The sequence below is a fragment of the Myiozetetes cayanensis genome, unplaced genomic scaffold, assembly GCF_022539395.1.
Source record: "Myiozetetes cayanensis isolate MyiCay16 unplaced genomic scaffold, myiCay2020 scf3, whole genome shotgun sequence".
NCBI classification, from domain to species: domain Eukaryota; kingdom Metazoa; phylum Chordata; class Aves; order Passeriformes; family Tyrannidae; genus Myiozetetes; species Myiozetetes cayanensis.
Genome location: NW_026087521.1, coordinates 45,350,960 through 45,371,303, shown reverse-complemented (window position 1 = coordinate 45,371,303; position 20,344 = coordinate 45,350,960). Strand labels below are relative to the sequence as shown.

The 20,344-nt window shown below is 36.1% G+C and overlaps 1 protein-coding gene across 7 annotated transcripts in view; it reads left to right on the top strand.

Moving 5' to 3' along the window:
* Positions 1–20,344, top strand: part of NR2C1 (nuclear receptor subfamily 2 group C member 1) — a 50,339-nt gene that overhangs the window by 10,555 nt on the left and 19,440 nt on the right. For 2 of the 7 annotated variants that reach the window (XM_050325418.1, XM_050325415.1), the window contains exons 2-4: positions 10,175–10,282; positions 14,967–15,197; positions 18,496–18,577. In XM_050325418.1, coding sequence (XP_050181375.1) covers positions 10,211–10,282; positions 14,967–15,197; positions 18,496–18,577 — 385 coding nt within the window. In that variant the 5' untranslated portion in view covers positions 10,175–10,210. Of the gene's footprint in view, positions 1–2,456; positions 2,894–5,650; positions 5,727–10,174; positions 10,283–12,810; positions 12,894–13,976; positions 14,007–14,966; positions 15,198–18,495; positions 18,578–20,344 lie in introns of those variants that run through there. The other 5 variants (XM_050325416.1, XM_050325421.1, XM_050325420.1 and 2 more) reach the window with 5 other exon arrangements.

Sequence of the window (20,344 nt, the reverse complement as noted above, 5' to 3'; positions counted from 1 at the left end):
TGGCTGTGGAGCTTGTCTGATTCCAGGGTGAGCCACATCGGGCAGCTGGCTGGGCCAGAAGCAAAAGGTACAGTTTTGTTGTGCAATTCAACTGAGTTATCAGCTTCCCAACAATGGAAATGGAGGTTTGCCCATTCTTAATCTTCCCTCTTTTCCTCTCTCTCTTACCTTCTAACAACGTGTTCTCCCTTTTGTCTGTGGTAGAATGAATCTGACTGCTGGGTAAATCAGGTCAGTGTGCTTACCTAGCAGATGTTTGTTGCATTCTGCCAGATGTCTTTAATGAGTTGAATTTTCCTAGTATATGGTCAAAACCACCACAGCTTGGTCAGGATGAGCAGGACATCCTTCCTGGGTGTGAGCTATGATTTTGTTCAAGCTGCCTTTGAAACTATTCCCTGACACTGCAACTAAGAAAGACCTTTCTTCCAGTTTAGTTGCTTGAACTGAGTTCTCAGTGTATGCCAGTGCAAGAAGAGATGAAGTATTAAAGTAAAAATGGGAAATGGATAGGAATGCTTTTCAGCTCTCCATTTCAGTAGTTGAGCTGCAACATGAAATGCTGCTTAAAAGTTTGTAATTGAAATATTGAAGTTGGTGAGCTTTTTCAGTGTGATATGTGCGCTTCAGAGCAAGGTCACGTGGTTTATTGGAGGTGATTTAAATTAAGATATTTTAATACAGACTGCTGGTGTTACTGGCTTTATCAGTTAGTACCTTTGTGTTTAGATATCACTAAGTTAAAATAAGGCCACAACTCACAAAAGAACCTACTACTGAATGTTTATGCAAATTGAAATTGCAAGTATCAAAATATAAAGCATCATGTGATTAATATGTCAGTTCTTATCAATAATACTCAGCGAGTACATTCCTTTCCATTGTGTGCATGCCTCTCGTGCTCATGCTCAGATGATTTGTCCACCTTTGACAGTTGGTTCTGCATCCAGAGATTGAATTTCTTTGTGCTTATTCCAGACAGCATGAAGAGATAGGACAGGTTCAACCTTTACTCTAGGTTCCTCTTCATTGTAAGAGCTCAGTCTTGTTTGTATACTTGAAGTCCTGTGTTCATGCAGGTCTAGTTCAAATGAGAAGCAGAGTTCTCTTGTAGATAAATCTCAAAAATTCACTTGTAATGGTTTATGCCTCTCTAAGAGTTAGTTTCCCTATGACTGATGCGTCACAATTGAATTCATACGTATTCCTTCACTGCTTCACTCCAAGGTAAAACACGTCAATTTGAATCACTTTCAGTTTTCAAGCTGGCTTGAAATACATCTTGGCTGTGAGGGCAGTCACATCTGGTTTAGGAGAACTAACTAGCAGGTGCAGAGTAATTCCTTAAAGCACATACCTTGATTCTGAAGGTCAGGCTTTCTGTTTCTTACTAAGTCTACGCTGTAGAAGTGTGCCTCTGAGCTGCAGGATGAGCTAACTAGCAGAACAGAATGGTTGGATGAGCAGTTTTGTTTAAGGTTTCTGTGTCTCAACAGAATTGAGGTGTATGAGAGTCATACTTGAAGCTCATAGCTCGTGAATTCAAGTTCAGAAATACTTGGGTTTGAAAACCTCTGTGAACACAGATTTCTCTTTTTTACTTCTAAGAATCATATTTCAAAGAAAATCTTTTTGACCAATAAATTTTTTTCTGATTGGGGAAGGATAGGAACATCACTTATTTAGGGACTATTAATCTAGTCAGGCTTTCAAAGTCCATTGTAATTTCATTAAGTTTTTACTTCACGGCATCACCTTTAAAGCTGTTTGATTCTAAACAGTTTGTCAGAGGATTTGCTTACCAATCCCTTTGCATTTTTTTTTAATTTTATTTATTTTGGGAGTATTTAGACTGTATTGCTACAACTGAGTACATCTTGGACATTGTGATTGGATAACACACTATTCTGTTCTAAATGTCTTCGTGCTTTTTTTCTCATCTCTGATTTGGGATTCCTGGAAAAATGCAGCATCAAATCAGGGAATCTCTTTTAGAGAACCACTTCCACTGCTCTTAGGAGTAAAACAGAATATAATTATATTGCTTCTAAGAATAAAGGATGCTTATGGCCAGTTCTGGATTTGAGAGACCTTAGTATTTTCAGTATTTTATTAGTGCTGTTTGATAACCCTGAATTAATAATGTAAAAATACCTGCTTTCATAAGTATTTGTCTTGCTCACAAGAGAGAGATTTTGTTGCAGAGAGGTGTCAGCACCAAAACAGAATTCTGCCATAACCAGTACAAATTCTACCTATGCTCTTGGTGAGGATTTGGCAGTTTGGCAAAGAACAAAGCTCAAGAGCATAGAGTTCAGCATCTCAAAGATGAGACACCATTTAGTTCTGTGTTAGGACTTGAAAAGTTCAGTGCCTGTCTGCTGGAGGACTAACTACTAAGGCTGAAAAGTTGAAAAGTCTGTGCTGAAGAGTGTTTCTACTAGACAATACAAAGTTTAACTGGTAGTAGGTTCATGTGTGTGAAGCTGCTGCAATTGCACTGTTTTCCTCACTATTTCCAAGTAGCTTTGACTTACATTTCTCATAATTAGAAAATAATACCCTTTCTAGAAATAGCGAAGCAAGAAGATAGGTCCATGTCAGTCTCCAGGGTGTAGAGTACTTCAGCTTATGGACCAGAAGTCTGTGCTGGGCCACTTCACCTGTGGCTGTATGTTGCTTTTTTTTCATTTCTTATTTCTTCACCAGGTTTGTCTGTAAGATCTAAAAATAAGTGTGTCTAAGCTCCAGGGCTCATCTCGCAACAAATTTCAGAGCTGTGGGAAAGCATGGGAGGCTTCAGATGGCTTAAGATGATGGAAATTGCAGCTGCTGTGGAAAGGTGTGACCTACAGTTCCCCTCCACCACTGGTGCAGCAGTAGCATTTGCAGGGTAATATAGCAAGGGCAAGTCATTCCTTGGGCTGAGAACTAACACTGACAAAAATAACACTTTGCTGTTGGCTGCAAAGTCACAGATGTATCAGTAGTGGGAGCAGGGAGAGAGATTGAAAGCTCAGGCTATGAGACAGATCAGGCTGGCCATTTTGGTGACAGAATTGTTTTGAGTAAGGTAGCAGTGACTTAGTTAAAAAGAAAAGACTTTTATTCCTTTTTAAGACTGTAGACAAACGAATTATGGAGGCTTAGAGAAATTAGGTACTTCCTTCTTTCATTTACTGACTTGGGGGCCAAAATATTAATGTGTTACTATGCTAATTTGAAGTAATTTTATGATAGAGAACATGAAAGAGGATCTTTAATCATCATTTTGCAGTGCCACAGATATAAGTAAGATTTTTTTTATTATTATTATTATTATTATTATTATTATTATTATTCTTATTTATGTCTGAGTCAATTTCCATAAAAGTCCTTTTCCGGATTTTACCTCCTGTGCAAGTTCAGTATTTGACTGTGGCTTTCACTAGACAAACAGTGAATTCAACTTTTCGCTGTATGGTATTGTTAATTTCCATTTGCTGCTGAGCTAGTGCAACACAGCTATAGCAGTAATAATTAGTATTAAGTATTCTTGTTGGAACATTTTAATTCTGCAGGAGTTTTAGAAAAGCATGAAATTAAGACAAAGCTGTAAATAAAAGTAAAGCTGTAGGCTCTGTTGGTAAATATGGCTAAAATTGAGAAGGTCATAATTATGCTTTTTTACAGGCTTTTCTGATGGGAAAATACTAGGTCGTCTAGTTTCTTTCAGGAAAGCAATGTAGAAAGTGCTAGAGACTAATTGCAAAATGGAAGATGTTATTGTCTGTCTCAAAAGGCTGACATAAGGGAACATGTGTTTTCCATAAAATTGGTGTAAACTGCACAAAATAAGCTTTCTTGTGCGTAGTTCTTTAAACTAGACACATAGTGAAGTAGAACTTTAAAAGTAGGTAATTGTTTGTTGTGTCCTTGAAGATATCTGCACAGTAGACCTATATGGAGGCAGTCAAAAGATTTTGCAACTCAAACTAATTTAAAAAAAATAGGGGATTTTTTTTAATTGCGACCAACTCTTGTTGTTCCTGTAGCCAAGAAAATGGTACATCTTTGAGTTGTGCAATATTCCAGACATCTCTAGTTCAAAACCCCACTCAAATGGTATCAGCTCTGAGATTGGACTAAAATGTCAGCATTTTACTTAGTTTACTCTTAATTTTTTGAAGAATTATCGTATGCACAATATTTCTAGTATGTCAAATTGTTGTGAAGCAGTAAGGTCTTCCTTTGAAATAACTGAAAAAATATATCTGTCTTGCCCAAAAGTGTATTTCTCACTAAATAGTTCTCTAATTTTCTTTTAAGACATTAAATCTTTTTTGGGGGTTTTGTTTTTTTGGGTTTTTTTGGTAATGAAATAGCACTAATTTCTGGCACTGTATATGTTAACAGTACAATATTTTGTTGCTAGTATTTTATTTAAAATAAGAAAATATTGATAAAACACATTAGCTGTCTTAAAATTGTAGAGTGCTCTTTGAATAGTGATTGTGCTGCAGCTCAGTGGATGCAGAAGTGGGTTAATAGAGTGCTCCTGCAAGGATGCTGACACTTACGAGATCTTTTTAGGAGATAATGCTTTTCAGCATAAATTTCAGTCTTCTACTTTTTTATGTGCATGCCTCTCATCTTTTGAGTTAATAATACAGCATGCTAGTGAGTGATTAAGAACAGTCTACAGTGCCAAAATATTTCTGTCTTTCTCCACTGTGCACACCTCCGAGGCCTGCAGTTCTTGCCTAGTCAAAACAGATTTCTCTTTCCAATTGTAAGAGCAGAGTTAGCTTCAAAATGAGTTAACTTTTATATTTGCATGGCTGATTGGGGAAGTTTAGAGATCACTGGGGTAGGATATAGTTCCTAGAAGTTCTAACAAAGTTAAAGAGTGTAAACCCACTAGCTGTATTAGTGTAAGAGTACTTTTTTCTTATAAGAAGTAGGTATTGCAGTGCTTTTAATACAGCTTTTGTCAGTAAAATTAAGTGTTTATTTGGTGCTCCATAGTTTGTGCACGTTCCTTTTAAGTACTGCCTAGTGAGTAGTTGTATAACAATACGCAAATAAAGCTTACATCTGAGTCCTTTATACTGCATTAATGTAATAGTGTCTGTTAAACCCTACAAAATTCTTCTTATAAAGATTAGGGTATGTGCTGTAGCTACAGTATTGATAACAAAACAGCATCTTTTTTAAAAAAATATGTATTTTCTGCATCCCAAGTGGTGTTTCCTATTAGTTACAAAATCAACCTTCAGGCACTCCTATTAATACTAAAAACCCAGTATGACTTCAGAAGAAGTTAGGTTTGCCCCTCTTGATTTGCATTAACAAAACTGTCTGTGTTCCAGTTTTTTAAGATGTTAAATATGACCCTGTGGATGTCATGGTCAGTAATAGGCTTCTGTTCTCACAGGGATTTTATTATATTGTTGCTCTTTGGGAAAGCAAAATTAAAAAATAGGAAGTATCTATGAGTAAAACAAATAGAAAATAGATTATTACTTTTACAGTATAATCAAACTTTAAATTCTGCAGGGATGTCATCTTCAGAAAACTGTAAATGCACTTCTGTGACCTGTGTTTTCCCCAAGATATTTTTACTTTTGAGACTACAGATGTTAAGCATCTTCTTTCCTTTCTTTGACAGGAAATTCTGGTGATTAAAGATCATGGCAACCATAGAGGAAATGGCCCATCAAATTTTTGAACAGCAAATGGGAGAGGTACATGAATTTTGAGTCCTATTTAAGAGAAATTGAATAATAAAATGTACAGACTGATATATAAAAACCAAAATCACAAGAGAAAATTTGTAGTACAGCTAAAGCTTCTGACCCTCTCCTCTGGAAGGCTAGAAGAACTTACTATGTCTGTTTTATACTTATGCTGCAAAGTCTTTTTTACTAAAGTTTACCCTGCAGAAATTAAGAAAAATCTAGTAGTATTTCCAGTAAGTGACTAACTGTCCAGCTCTGCTGTTTTGGTCTCTAGTAACTTCTAGTGACAAAAGTCAGCACATAGCTTCTACTTTCCAACTGTGCAATTGCTTCAGTCGTCGTTTTTGTTTTCAGTAGTAAAGGTTTGCCATGGTCTTCACTGTAAAAATATTTGTTGGTGTTTGATATATGTCAAAAAGGAAGACTTGTTTCTGAGACTTCTAGTTTTCATTCTCTGTAACCCACGTGCAGAACCTGTGTACTGCAGCCAGAGAAGTCCCAGAGATGCACAGATAGTGTGGGAGTGTGGATATGAGTACATATACTTATTTAGAAGGTTATAGCATAGGATAGGCTATTTAAAATAGCACCACTTTAAATTAGGTAGAAGCAGTAAATTATCTTAAATAAATGGTGTTTTTTAGCTTGAAATATCCACTCTTGATTTCTTGTCTAGTCGTAGACTTACTTCTCAAGTAATTGTAGTTCCTCTCAGTCTTGATGTCAAGTGGAAAGGTTGGAGCGGAGTGGGATGGTTAATTCTATTCTGAATAAACTAAACTTTTACTGTTGTAGCATCTGAGTGTTGCTAAGGCTCTCTCAAAACATAAGTGATTTATATGATATGTGATGTTTTCATTACTTGTCCTCTTTTTAGGTGAGAACATATGTCTACTGTAGTTTTGGTTTGGGAATATAATTCCTTGTGGAGGGCTAAATAGGGCTGTATTTCCTGTTTAAATTTTTTCTTTTTGAAAATACAAGGCTAGTCAAAGCTAGCTGACATGTACATTTCACTCAGAAAAGAGGGTGGCATGATGAGTGTTTAGCCTCTGTGAAGATTGCTTCTTAATTTCATAATGTGATTCCATGAGACACTGAGCTGACTTATCTCAGTGCCATAGGAGAGAGAGGGTCCTTCATCTGTTTCTTACCTTATTTAATTTCCATACTAACAGCAAGCTAATAACCCAGTCAAAACAAATGGAATGTTTTCTACTGGATTAGCATTGAGTAAGCCTGAGAAGGCTCTAATGTGTACCAGAGGCAGCGTAAAGGAACCGGCTGATAGCCAAAGGAAGGCAGGGAGAAGATGGAGGCAGTGAAGGTGCGATGCTGCGGAGAGCTCTTGGCTGCTTCTGGTCATGGTGAAATTGCAGCTCTACAGTTTTTCGTGGCTGTTGTTTTGTCAGCAGTGTGGATTAGGATTTGTCCTTTAGCACGGTTTTACTGTGTCTGAGACTGTCACACCGTATTTGGCAGCAGTGCGGCTTAAGCGTTCTCCAGTCCTCACTTAGCCACTTATTCTCACGCTATGCTAGTCTTGCTCATGTAAGCTCTGTGTGTCATTGTGTGGTGTAGAAAACGAGAAAGAAAAAAAGAATTACAGGATAGCGGAGGAAGGTTTGCCTCCTTCCCAGTTGTGATCGCTGTCCTTATTTTGTACAAGGTGCAGCCACCCAAGCACATGGTTGGAAGAACTGAAAAGCATCACCCAGGGCAGTATAAGGTGGGACTCTGTAATCCAAAAGTACTGTCAAAGGTGCATGCCATGCATGAGTGTGCTGCCTGAAAGGTGGAGTCAGCAAGGAAAGCAGTCTCACAGCCTTCATGTAGTAGCTTACATTCTTACCTGCCCACAGCTGTAATTGCTTGGTGGCATTCCTAATCTGTGTAAGCATTGAAAAATCATAGTTCAGGATCTATGGAACTTCAGCAGTATTTTTGCTAGCATTTGTAATTATTTTGAATGTTGAAGTCGTTTTAATTGAATTTACAAGAAAAATTTAAAGGAGTAGAACATTAAAAGAAAAAGGTATTTGCATTCTTAGGAGAATGGAAAATGCTACTGTGTCTCATTGAAATAATGGTCAGAAGTGTTCTGTGACATAGTATTTGATTTTTTTACAATATTGTTGTTCATGATGCATTTTAAACCACAAAATTATCACAAATTATTTCACAGTGACATTCACAAACATGCTTTTGTTAATTTAGGGCTTTTTCTGGCATAAAAGCAAAACATTAAAGCAAAGTATAACCCTGCCTGTAAGGGACATTGTGCAATGATTGTCTTTTCTCAAATTCTGCCATTTGCTAATTGTCTTTTGCTCAGTGTGAGATATTTCCTATTTCTACATCAAGATCACATTCCTTGATTCATGTAGGGAAGTTACCTGCCGAGAGCAGCAGCATTCTTCTGTTTTCAGTGGCTATACACTGAGTATATGGGGGTTTGTTTCCACAGTCCTGCCAGTGTACTGTAACAAAGGAAAGCTACATAGTTGTTGAAAGAGAGTCTGTCACACGCATACGAAATACAATTTTTAACAAATATTGCGATTATTTTTATCAGTACTCTTTTTACTGCCATGAAAAACTGTATTCCGTATGAAGAAAAATTGTCAAGCCGACATTTTGTGGAGTTAAAGAGCAGCTTTACCTTACATGTCATGTAGATGATGACATTTTGAGGGAACCAATGTAAAACAGTCCTGTAATATATAGTTTATTTTGTAAAGCAAAGATAAATGTACATAAAACTTCAGTTGCTTCTAAATCACTACGTCTACATGTCATTTTGAAAGGCTGACGCAGAATTTTAGTTCTTGAAAGTCTCTCTCTCAAACTCAAAACGCTGCTGTATAAGGAGCACTTTTTTGCCCTTTGCTTAAGCAAAGAAGTGGATGAATTGTTTGACTATGGAAAGTACTTAGAAAAATCAGGTATTTTTAGAAAGCAGTATTCAGAAGTGGCTTGAGCACTAGTTTGACAAGCATGTCTTTTGATGGTGCTGGCAGTTTAAGCAATGCCTAAAGCAGCTTAATCCCACTCTCTCATTTGCTCTGATGGGTCTGCTTCTGAGCATTGTGGAGATGTGGATTGAAGGTTTGATCGGTGCTAAGAATAGCCTTTGTTTGTCTGTCTGTTTGCTGGGCTCCTTTTCAACCTGCATCGGTGTCCTATTCCAGATCACTGAGTGACTAGCCAGCCAGTTTTACCTACCAAACTGAAGGGAGAGGAGCAAGTAGATTATAAGACTGGTGCCAAAAATAATGCTTTCTTGGGTAAAATTTCAAAATCAACTTAGGCTGATGGGAGCTTTTATTTCTGCTGTAAGGGGAAGTCTTACCTGCTGCGTCCTCTTCTCACACTGACCTCCAACCGCGTGTTCTGGCCTGCTTTCTTCTGCTGACACTGGCATTTACATGGTGGAATGGCTGCAAAATCAGGAAGCTGATCCAAGAGGAACAAAAAAAACTCACAACCTGTTATGAAACAGTACTTTTACTGCAATACAGATATATATTCCCTGTATTAATTGGCAGGGGCAGAAGGAGTATCAGGTGCAGAGTAGTATATGTATAATGGTGTAAATACTGGGAATTACAGATTTTCAGATAGTTTGTGAACTGCAAAAAGGTTTTGGAGTTACTCCAGAATTTAAGGCAAAAACTTCAGTTTGAAGATGTCTATAAAGACAAATTTCTTTTATAATACAAAAAGTCTGATCAAGCCTCTGCAAATAGCAGCTGTACCTAATTTTGATTGACAAGTAATTTAATAAGAAATACCTTCCCCCATATACCCTCGGCTTTAGGATATGAAGAATTTTTAAAATATTGATAATTGCATGAATTTTGTCTGAGAGCATTCACACAAAGATTTTAATATGATATACTGCTTGCCAGCTTCATGTGATTTCTTAATTTTCTCTAACTTCCTTGATAGTTCCCCAGTATAGAATTCTGTTGTTCTGGTTTTGCTACTGTAACAGAAAAACAGAGCAGAAATGACCCATTGCTGTGTTTCCACACCAGAAAGTTCTTTTATCAATTTTAAGTAAGACCTTAGACTATTTTAGTGCAAATGTAGCACAGCTATGATGATAGATATTGTGCCTCATGAACATCAACAGTAATAATAAATATTGTTTGATTCACTTACATGGACTTGTCAACAATTAATTGTTTTACTTAACATGTTTCTAAATTTCACATTGGAAGGTATTTCAAAATGGGTTTAAAACAGAATTTTCTAACTAGCAAAATTAAGCTGTTAAATTAGATTACAAGCATTTGCATTCCTTATAGAATAACAGTGTCAGGCTTTCCATAGCCTTGTTCAGGGACATCAGAAGCTGGTGAAACCTTAAGATTTAATCCATTAAAGTAGTGAATCCACTAAAATAGTATATGCACTGTCAATCTATTAAATTTGTCTCTTCTTTCTAGGTTACACATTCGCAGGAAGCTGTTACACAAACACTAATGGATGGGACACCACAACGAATACAGATTGTCCCTACAGATTCAGGCCTCTCTTTATCACAGCGTATACAGGTATGCCTCATCTCATACATGTTAAAAGCAGACATGAACTGTTTGCTTCTGCCAGTTTTCACATGCAGTTCTTTTTTATTTGCATCATGTTACTTGCTTTAATGTAAACATTCAGTCCTGGGTGGCAGAGACACTGTCTATATAAACAGAAATAAAACATCATTCCAATCTTCCCTTTTTTTCCCTTTTTTTTCTCATAAGAATTTTAACATTACAAAAAACTTCATTCACTGAGCAAGAAAATACTTTTTCCAATACTGTAAAGATACTATTCTTTGAAAGTTGAAGATTTTGTAGATTTGGTAATTCAATTGAGCTGGAGCATTTCTACATTTTGGAGCAGAGGGGAGTGAAATACTGCTTTGTATCATTGATCCAGGTCATGAAAAGGTGCAGGGAAACCTAATGTCTGAGAAGGACACTGATTTTTGGTTGTCCCAACCCATATTATATGTCCCGTTCATAGCCTGGCCAGGTAATAATCTCCAGTTCAAATGAGGATGTGAAGTTTTTGGTAGTGTAGGTAATTAAATTGACGTACAAATGTGTATATGGAGATCAGGAAGATTTGGGGAGTGCCATTTTTTATTTTATCCCTTAAAAGTTAGTGCAAATCCTTGCAAAAGTTTTATTTTTAATTTTCATCATAGAGAAAAATATCAACTGCAGAATAAATGTAAAAAGTATTCTTAGATATATGTTGTTCATACAAATCACCTATGTAAGTGAGCCAGCCTCTAGTATAATCTTGGCTGCTTTTTATTCTGCTGGCTTCACTCTTCAACATTGTTCTGTGTTTTTTTCCGTTTTGGCGCATTATGTTCAAGCTTTCAACCTTCCAGGGTTCTTCACAACCACCCCCATACATGTTGGGGTATTTTTAGTTTTATTACCACCCATCCTGTGCTCTAGTCATGGTACCAGTCTTACCTATCCAGTAGATTTTTAATCTCTCAACTGTCTCCACTCTTTTTTTTTACACTTTGTGTACATCTGTACCTTTTGTTAACTAATGCATGTTCATCAATTAACCACTATCTCTTTCCCCTTGATTTTCCTGTTAATACCTGTGTGCTATAATATCCCAGTAGTGTGAAGCCATTTGATAAAATTTCAGCATCGGGATCTGAATGGGAGACAACAACATACAAGCCCGTGAGCCTTTCCTGTTGAACAGTGCTGTTGGTTCACAGCCAGTGTCAGGCTTCTAACCCTTCTCTGACAGCTTTTTTGAGGGGGAAGACCTGCTCTTAGTTAGGCACTGTAATTACTGCAAATATAATGAATGTAGAATAGTTGTATTTCTAGGGACAGAGACCTTTATGTAGTTTTTCAGTGTCTTATGTAGCTGGAAGATCACTTGTTACTAACCCAACTACTTTGTTCCTTGTCTTTTCCATCATGCTCATTAATTCTGTCTTCAAAATGGATGGTAAACACTTTGGTGGTTGTCTTTTGATATGTGTGGAACAATACTCAGTCAAATGGCATCCTTCCTGCAATAGACTTCTGCAGACGTGTCACCTGTATCAAACTTAGTAATAAAAACGTTCTTCAGCGAAGAATTAATGTGAAGAGTAAAGAAGTGTGTAGAAATAAATACATCTAAGTGAAACGTCCAAAATAAATGTTACATTATTTTTCAGTCAATATTTTTCCTTTACTGTCCTTTATTATTATTAAATACACATAATTGCCTGAAATCTTGAAATACTGAATACTCAGTAAAATATTCTTTAAAACATGTTTCATTAGTCACCCTTTTTAAGGAATGCTACCATTTCTCTCAGAGAAAAATTGAATGTCAGATTTATTAAACAGGCATTTCTGCATAAAACGGGCTGTTATAAACATATGGATTAGTCCTCTTTGTTTAGACAGTTTCTTTTTTCTATAATAGGAACACACAATTATTGACGTGTTTAATTTACTGAAATGATTTTCAAGTGGAAGTCAAAACTTGTTAACAAGGCTTGAAAGCAATAAAAGAAAATAATATCCTCCATTATCATCAGGGTGCTTAAATGAAATCAGTGAGGGAAGTGTATTTTTATGCAGTCAATCCTGAATTGATATATTCCCATTTCTATAACATTATCATTTTAGCGATATTGAGTCTCAGATTATTAAGAAACATAATGTGTTGTCCCTGAGCCTAGATGGATTCCCTTGAGAAGATAAGTGTTTTTCTTTTTCCCTCTGATTATTTTTTTTCTCTTATCTCAACATTTAGGTATTGCCAGTTGTTACACTTCAGTGAACTTTTCGGAGTTCCCATTGCAGTTTAGGTGGGGGTTTTGCAGGTATATGGCCATAAGAGGTCAGCTGCAGACAGAATGTGCTTAATTGTTTAATTTCTTTGTCTTATGCCTCTGTCAGTTATCAAATGTTTGGCAGCTGAGAAACCATTTGTGCAGATTGAACAGCTTTCTATGGATATTAACATAACACTGTACCTACTATATCATGGTGAAAACTACCTGGGCATCCTCCCGGAATTGCAGGAACCCATTTGAAGAGTTGGGACTCTGTTTGTTAAATAGGAAGTGAAGTGAATTGTGTGAAGTAGCACTGGTTCTTCTGCCTACTGTCCTGCCATATGTATCTGCAGGTACATATATTTTTTTAAAATTACACAACTGGACTACAATAGGAAAAAAGATAATTTAGTATATATATCCCCCAAAAAAGTGTAACTGTAGTTCAAATTTGTGTCTTTACTCTTTGGGACATGCTGTTTTTTTGGGCATGCTTTGTATAAACTTAACTAGGTCAAGTATGTGCCTTTTTTGATGTTGCACTTGTAAGATTTGGTGGGAGACAGATTTTAGATACAACTGTCTTTCAAAGAGCAGGTCTGGAAATTCAAGAAACAGCACAATATTCTGTGTTTGGCTTTTGTACATATACGCATTCCTGTTGAGGATAACACATTGGATTTCTCATAATCCCAGTAAAGTAGATGTGTTTGGAAAGAATGGGAATGGAACATCAGCTACTTTGAAAATAGCCAGAAATGACACAGGATTGTAAATGAAAGAAAACAGAAGAAGGAAAAGGAAGTTAAGAAAAGGTGAAAATTAAAAGGGCAAGGAGGGTTGCCTTCTAAAGAATATAGAACAAACATAAAGGAATTAAATGGAGAAATAAGGGACTACTATACCCAGTTGTGGTCCCAGACATGCAGGTATCTGAGAAAACTCAGCGGAAAATTAATCATGTTGATAATTATTGTTGTGGTTTTGCATTGTCTTCTCACCCTACACCCCAAATTCGTGTTCTTTAGTATTTAGAATTTTATCATCTTACTTGGCCTTCTCTCTTAAATAAGCTTTTCATTGTGTTTAGTAGAGACAAAAAATTGAAATGTGATCCATTAAAATGTTAATAGCAAAAGACCATCTGAAAGAAACACAATAATTTTGCATATTTTGAAGCTCAGGATTTGTGAATATTTGAAAGTGGCAATATATACTTTATAACTACTGAAATTAGATACTCATTGCTGCTTATCTTTTTAAAACACAAGCTATGCACAGGTTTTTTAAACACAGATAAGTATACTGAGCATTTACAGAAAGAATAAACCTGTTGTGAAGGTGCAATAGCAAAGTTCATAAAGACTTGTGTGAAATTATGCCTCATTCAGTTTCTTTGTGCTGTGGTTCTCCACCCAGGAAATACAATTAATATTGCCACCCTACTTATTATGGAATTAGTTATGGTAAGTGTTAGACCATGAAATAAATTATTTGATCAGTAATAAGGACTATATAAATATTAGGGATAGGTAGATAAAATAAATGTTTGGTTATAGGATAAAAAAAAAGTTAATAGGAACTATTTTATTGATCTGTAATTCAAAATAGTTTGCAGGAAACAGTCTGTGCAGGATGATTCTACTTAGTCTCCAGAATAAACCAGGCAATTTTCAATACAGGCATTTTGATGGAGAAACAAAGGGTCTAAAAGTGAGATTTATGATGGAATATATATGGAATCTTGGTTTTCTCTACAGATTATAATCTTTTTACGAAGTTGGCAGAAAATGGAGGATTATTTAATAATTATTTAATATGTTGTATTTGTGCTTGAAAATTGGAATAAAATGGAAAAAACAGCCTGTAGGTTTGTTCATGATTATTAAATGAAAATCAGTTTTTCCTTTAAAAAAAAAAAAAAGAAGAAAATGGCAGGGACAGAGATTCTGTTTTACTTATTTTATGTAGAAATGTGTATGTAAAAAAAGGTCCCCATAAAATGAAGCCTAAAATGTATATACAGGTGCAACAAGATTATTGCTCCTCTTGCTGTTTGATGCTTACTTTTTTCACTTGAACGTCTACATTTGTACTTTTAAGAAGTTTTTTGTTAAGCAATCAAACCAGGGAGGTGCTGAGCACTTCAAATACTATGCAATGAATTCAGGAGTTAAGATTTTTCATAACCTGATGGGCATTAGGGCTCAGCTACAGACATACCTTGAGTTCTGTATGCTAGAATTTTCAAATACGGTGACAATCCGAGTTGTCACCTGAGTTTAATTCGCTCTTATGTGATAGAGGGGAAGATGATCCTGCTTCACAAATGTCAAAGGCAAAACTCCCTTTTTCTTCAAGAGCCCAGATTGGGTCCAAAGGTTAACTTAAATTGCAGTAACAATTTGAGATAAATGTATTATTAGATTGTCACAGATCAGCAGACGGGCCAGAAGATTCAGATTGTTACAGCACTTGATCAGAGCTCAGCAGGCAAGCAGTTCATCTTAACAAATCATGATGGCTCTACCCCAAGCAAGGTGATCCTTGCCAGACAAGATTCCACTCCAGGAAAAGTTATCCTAGCAACTCCAGATGCTGCAGGTGTCAACCAACTGTTTTTTGCATCCCCTGATATTTCTACACAACACATCCAGGTAGATAATCCACTTTATTTCATAATTTTCATTCAAATGGGATAAGAAAAGATGTTTTATTTCCAAATAAATCTGTCTAGGTTCTCCTTTTTTGATTTTTCTTTAAGGTATAATTTTCCTTGCACTAGGACTCATTGTGGATACTCAAAAATTATGAAGAAAATTTTGTTTAGTAAACTTATTGCTTATAAAATTTATACGCTGGCTCATGACATTAGAAAGAATACAGTTATTTTTACTGTCATTTCCAGATCCTGCCACACCAAGAGTCCCTCTTTATTTCTGCTTGTTGACTCCATCTGTTTTTCATGTATTGTTGAGCAACATACTCTTTTCTTCATTGTCTTTGTCACTTTACATTTCCTTCTGCTTGTTTTCCTTTTTGTACGCTGTTGCAACTGCAGTTCAGCTGTGTGAATTGTACTCCATGGTAACTACTCAGACTATTTAGTAGGGAAATACATTAATAATTACTCAGGAAAAATAAAACTAATAATTTTGAGTTTACAAATGTGAGATTGTTACTAGCCAGGGTTGTAACTCCCTAAAGTAATCCCCAGTGCACTTTACTCCCATGCCTGTTGTATGTGCTGCTTCCTTAGTTGTCACCCTCCAACTTAGCAACTTTCTGTCCCACATCCTCAATCTGACAAGGATGGGATGGCACTGATGTGAAGAACGGGAAAAATATGTGCAGAAGACTTGGGAGATGTGAGCTCCTTCAGCATGAAGTAGGAGATGACTGCGCTCCAACTGAAGTGTAGTTACTGCACATAGTTTACCCACCTCCATGTGAAATACACCTGTGAAATACACCAACAGGGTAGGCCAGACACTGGGATTGCTACAGGCCATTTAGTCCTTTAGCTTACACTTAAACAATGACCGTAAATAGCTGCTTAAGGAAAAATATTAAAAACTGGACAAGTAAATAATGATCTTTCTGATCATATTCTTTTGCTTCTATTAGCTGTCGATACAGAGCAACCTCCTGATCTGGAGACTGCAGCAAGACCATCATATTTGATAGCTGCTATGAAAGTTAACCTTTTTTTGTTATGTTTATAGACCACATGTGCTTCGGTCTGTATAATATCCTATAGTATTGTATGGTGTGCAAAGAATACTTCATTTGATTTGACCTTCTGAGGGAAGTATTTAAATAGATGTCTCTTGTTCTATAAGAGACAAATATTGAGGAGTGTGGGGGTTTTTATAAATCACTATTATATCCTTTTTCAAGTGATCTCTTTTCGACTTAAGACCCCTAATCTGTTTAGTTTGTGCTCTTCTGTGAGCTAGTCCACTCTGATTCACTACGCACATGTTGTGTAAGCTTGAAAGAATCTCTGAATTATATACTACTTTTGGTTTTGAAACTTGCAGATCTTTGCAAATGGACATCCAAGGTCCTTGCTCCAAAGAATTGATGTGAATACGGAAGCAGTAGCAAAAACCAATCCTATTGAGAGGCATTGAAGCATGTTTAGTGTTATCATACACTTTGTATTTTAGGTAACCCTCAAAAAAATATAAACCAGTGGGATATGATTTGAAGTCATCCATAAAAAATTATTTTCAAAGACAGTGTAAGTGATGAGAAGTGTGCCACACTGCTTTAAAAGGTAAAATTCAGGAACAGAGGAAATCCGGACAAAAAATTGAAAGAGAAGTTCTGACAAAATAAATTAGTTTGAGAGGCAACAGAGTGTTCTGTCACTTTAGTTGTCAGCTAGTATGTATGGGTAGAGCTTTCCTTTCTCCACTTAAAAGTTTATGAAATACAGAGTATTTCATTTGTTGTTCATCTGCATCCTCTGTGGGATCTTTCTGTATTTTCTCCTGCAAATGATCTTTTCACCTGTGATTTCACCTGTTTTCTTCTTCTTCTGTAGCGTTCACTTGAAAACCCTCTCCATTATTGCATCTTATCTTTACATTGACTCATTTGGCAAGACCCTTTCTTCTGTCATCTATTTTACCTTCAGTGGGTCTTTTTCATGTTAATAATCAATTTTTATTCTTCATGTTCACAGTCAGTTAATGAGTTCTCTGAGTCTGGGATTTTTATCTCTCCTCATGGGCCCAATTCTGTAGTCCTTCCTTATGTGAAACTTCCCATTTCAGTGCAGGTTTCATTTATGGAAGGACTTAAAATATGCTTATATGTATTTTCTAAAATATCATGAAAATGCATAATGTTAATACTGGACATTTGGAAGGAACAAAATGTTTAATATTTTCTTAACTCATCCATCTTATTTTTTCTTGAAAAGATTTTTTATTAAAAGAAAAGAGATTAATCTCTAGGACAGTATTGTTAACAAAGGCTAACTAGAAAGAAGTATGCTTGTTAAACTTTCCTATATATATCATCTATACTATCTTCCAAACTTTCTAAAAAACATGATATCTTGATTTTTCTCTATAGCAGATAGGGTACTTTTCACTTCTGTTTACTTACCTTTCTACCAGGCGTCCTGTTCTGAGTATGTGAAGCAAGAATGAGAGACTGGCTTCTCATTAAGACACAGTTGAAGTTAAAAACTCTTAAATGTTCTAAACTATATTCTCTTTTTAGCGGGAAGAATATTGTTTTCTACGTCAAGATTATGTTTGATTGTTACTTGTGATTTGTGATTTGTGTTCCTTTTTTAAATTGAATTTTTGCTGTGCTTTGCTTATGCTGTGGTGGGGTAGAGTTTTCAAAGATCAAATGGAAGATTCTAGTGCCTACCTTGTAGTACTGGGATTCTAATATTAAGTGCCTAATGAAGCTTTACAGCTACCAGATATAAATGAATGAAACAAGACAAGAAGAATAATGTCAAACTGTTACTGAAAGCTAAACTGTATACCAGTTAATAGTTAATGATAATGTCCAGAGTATGTTTTCTATTGGTCCACTCTTAATGTGTGTTATAAAAAAAGGAGTTAATAAACCTGAGTGTAGATACAGTAGCCTCCACAAGGGATTTTTTTTTTTGGTTCAGTATGCATCCATGCTTCAGTATCATTTGTACTATGGAAGAGTCATTAGGATATAAATATAAAAGGTAAGAGTATGCAGATGCTAAATGTTTTTTAAAATGTCAGTCCATTTTGCAGAAGTAATTTTTAGAGAAATGAAATCTTGAATTCTTGTCAAAGGTATTACAAGTAAAAATTTTGTTCCCTCCTGAAAGGGGGCACAGATTTAGTCTCCTATCTTAGAGAAAAAACACAAGCATGAGATATATTTTACTATTTCTAGATAGTAAGGAAAAGAAATATTAAATTCTTTACCACTTCTTTTCAGATTTTAACAGACAACTCCACCAGTGAACAGGGCCTAAATAAAGTGTTTGATCTGTGTGTTGTATGTGGAGACAAGGCATCAGGTATTTATTTTTTTCTTTCTTTTTCTTTTTAAGGTGGTGCAATTTTATAAAAGCAATTTAAAATTCTTCTGAAGCTATATAACAGTTTGCATGCACATACGTACATCTCTCTATCTCTATACATGCACAAACAGGACTCTCTTTCAGTGCAGAATTACACTAAATGGTACTCTGACATCCATGAGTGGGATTTATTGTTATTTTACACAGAATCACAGAATATGCTGAGTTGGAAGGGACCCACGAGGATCATCGAGTCCAGCAACTGGCCCTGCACAGGGCCATCCCCAAGAGTCACACCATGTGCCTGGGAGCAGTGTCCAAGCACTTCTTGAACTCTGTCAGGCTTGGTGCAGTGACCACTTCCCTGGGGAGCCTGTTCCAGTGCCCAACCACCCTTTGGGTGAAGAAAGAACTTTTTCCTGATATCTAACCTAAAATCCCCCTGACATAGCTTCATGCCATTCCCTCAGGTCTTGTCACCAGAGGGAAGAGGTCAGTGCTTGCCCGTCCTTTTCCCCTTGTGAGGAACTTGCAGTCTGCTCTGAGGTCTCCCCTCAGCAGGAAGCAAACTTCCTAGAAAATAAAACAAATTACAATTTTTTTTTCTGTGGCAAACTTTAACATTAAAGATGCAGTTGCTAGAGCTCTAAATACATGTCAGACTTCACCCATCTGTAGGAAAAGTTTCTGCCAAAGTTAAGGCAAAGATCTGGTTGGTCAGCTCCAATTGCTAAAGGGTCTCTGACTCCCTAGAAGGGATAGAGTCTCCCTTGAGGGGCTGAAGATCCCAGGAGCTATTTCTCCTGTGCTGGCCCTGGAATACTGAGCAGTGGTAATGAATTTGGGAAGGGTTCCATGCTTTTCTGAGCAGCTGCAGGTTCTGGGGAGCCTCCTGTGTGATAAGCAGTGTCAGGAAAACTGCTTTGCAGGCACCTCCAAGCTCAACTCCGAGAAGCTACATCAAAGAGCAGGTGAAGAAGCAGCCCTGGTGCTTTGCAGAATGAATATTCACAGTTCAGATGCTGTTGAAATGTTTCATATATTATTCGTTTAACATATATGATGCTTTTGAAATTTCATGTTTTAGTAGTGTGGTAAAAAGGTTGTGGTAAAGGAATCCAGAAAACCTATCAGAAATTCTGGAAACTTCAATCAGATGAGACTGATATATCTAAAAAATGTTTGTGAGGAGTGAGGAAAGAATCTAAAAACATGTTTTATCTTAAATTAGGTCAAAGTTCAGATTTATTTCTGTAATATGACCTAGTTATTTCAAACATTCATAAATTAAAATTGTAATTGCCGAGTATGTCTTAATAAAGCCTAGTACTTTTTAGTAATGTTTTTATTTTATGCAAAATCAAAATAATTTACTTCTAAAACTTTCTGTAGTATATCTTAGAAATCTTTATATTATACAGAAAATTCACAGAACTGGTGGTTATTTATAAGAAATTATAACTGTGCTAGATTATTCTTTCATTGAAGTTTTGCTGAAAGAAGTAAGGATGTACTGTTACTCTGTTAGGGAAATGAAAGGTGAAAGTAAAGCTTCGAAGTGATTGCCTACTGCTGTCAAATGCCATGTTTGCACTTTCCATGGTTCCATTAGATTTTATGCATACAATTTCAGCAGCTAAATTTGTAATGAGCAACCACAGGGCTTGTCTGTAGGGACAGTTAGAAAAAATTGCTAGAGAAATGTATAAATGAAAATGGGTTTTTTTGTATTCTTACTAACCTGTTTTCTTAGCTTTTTTTAAC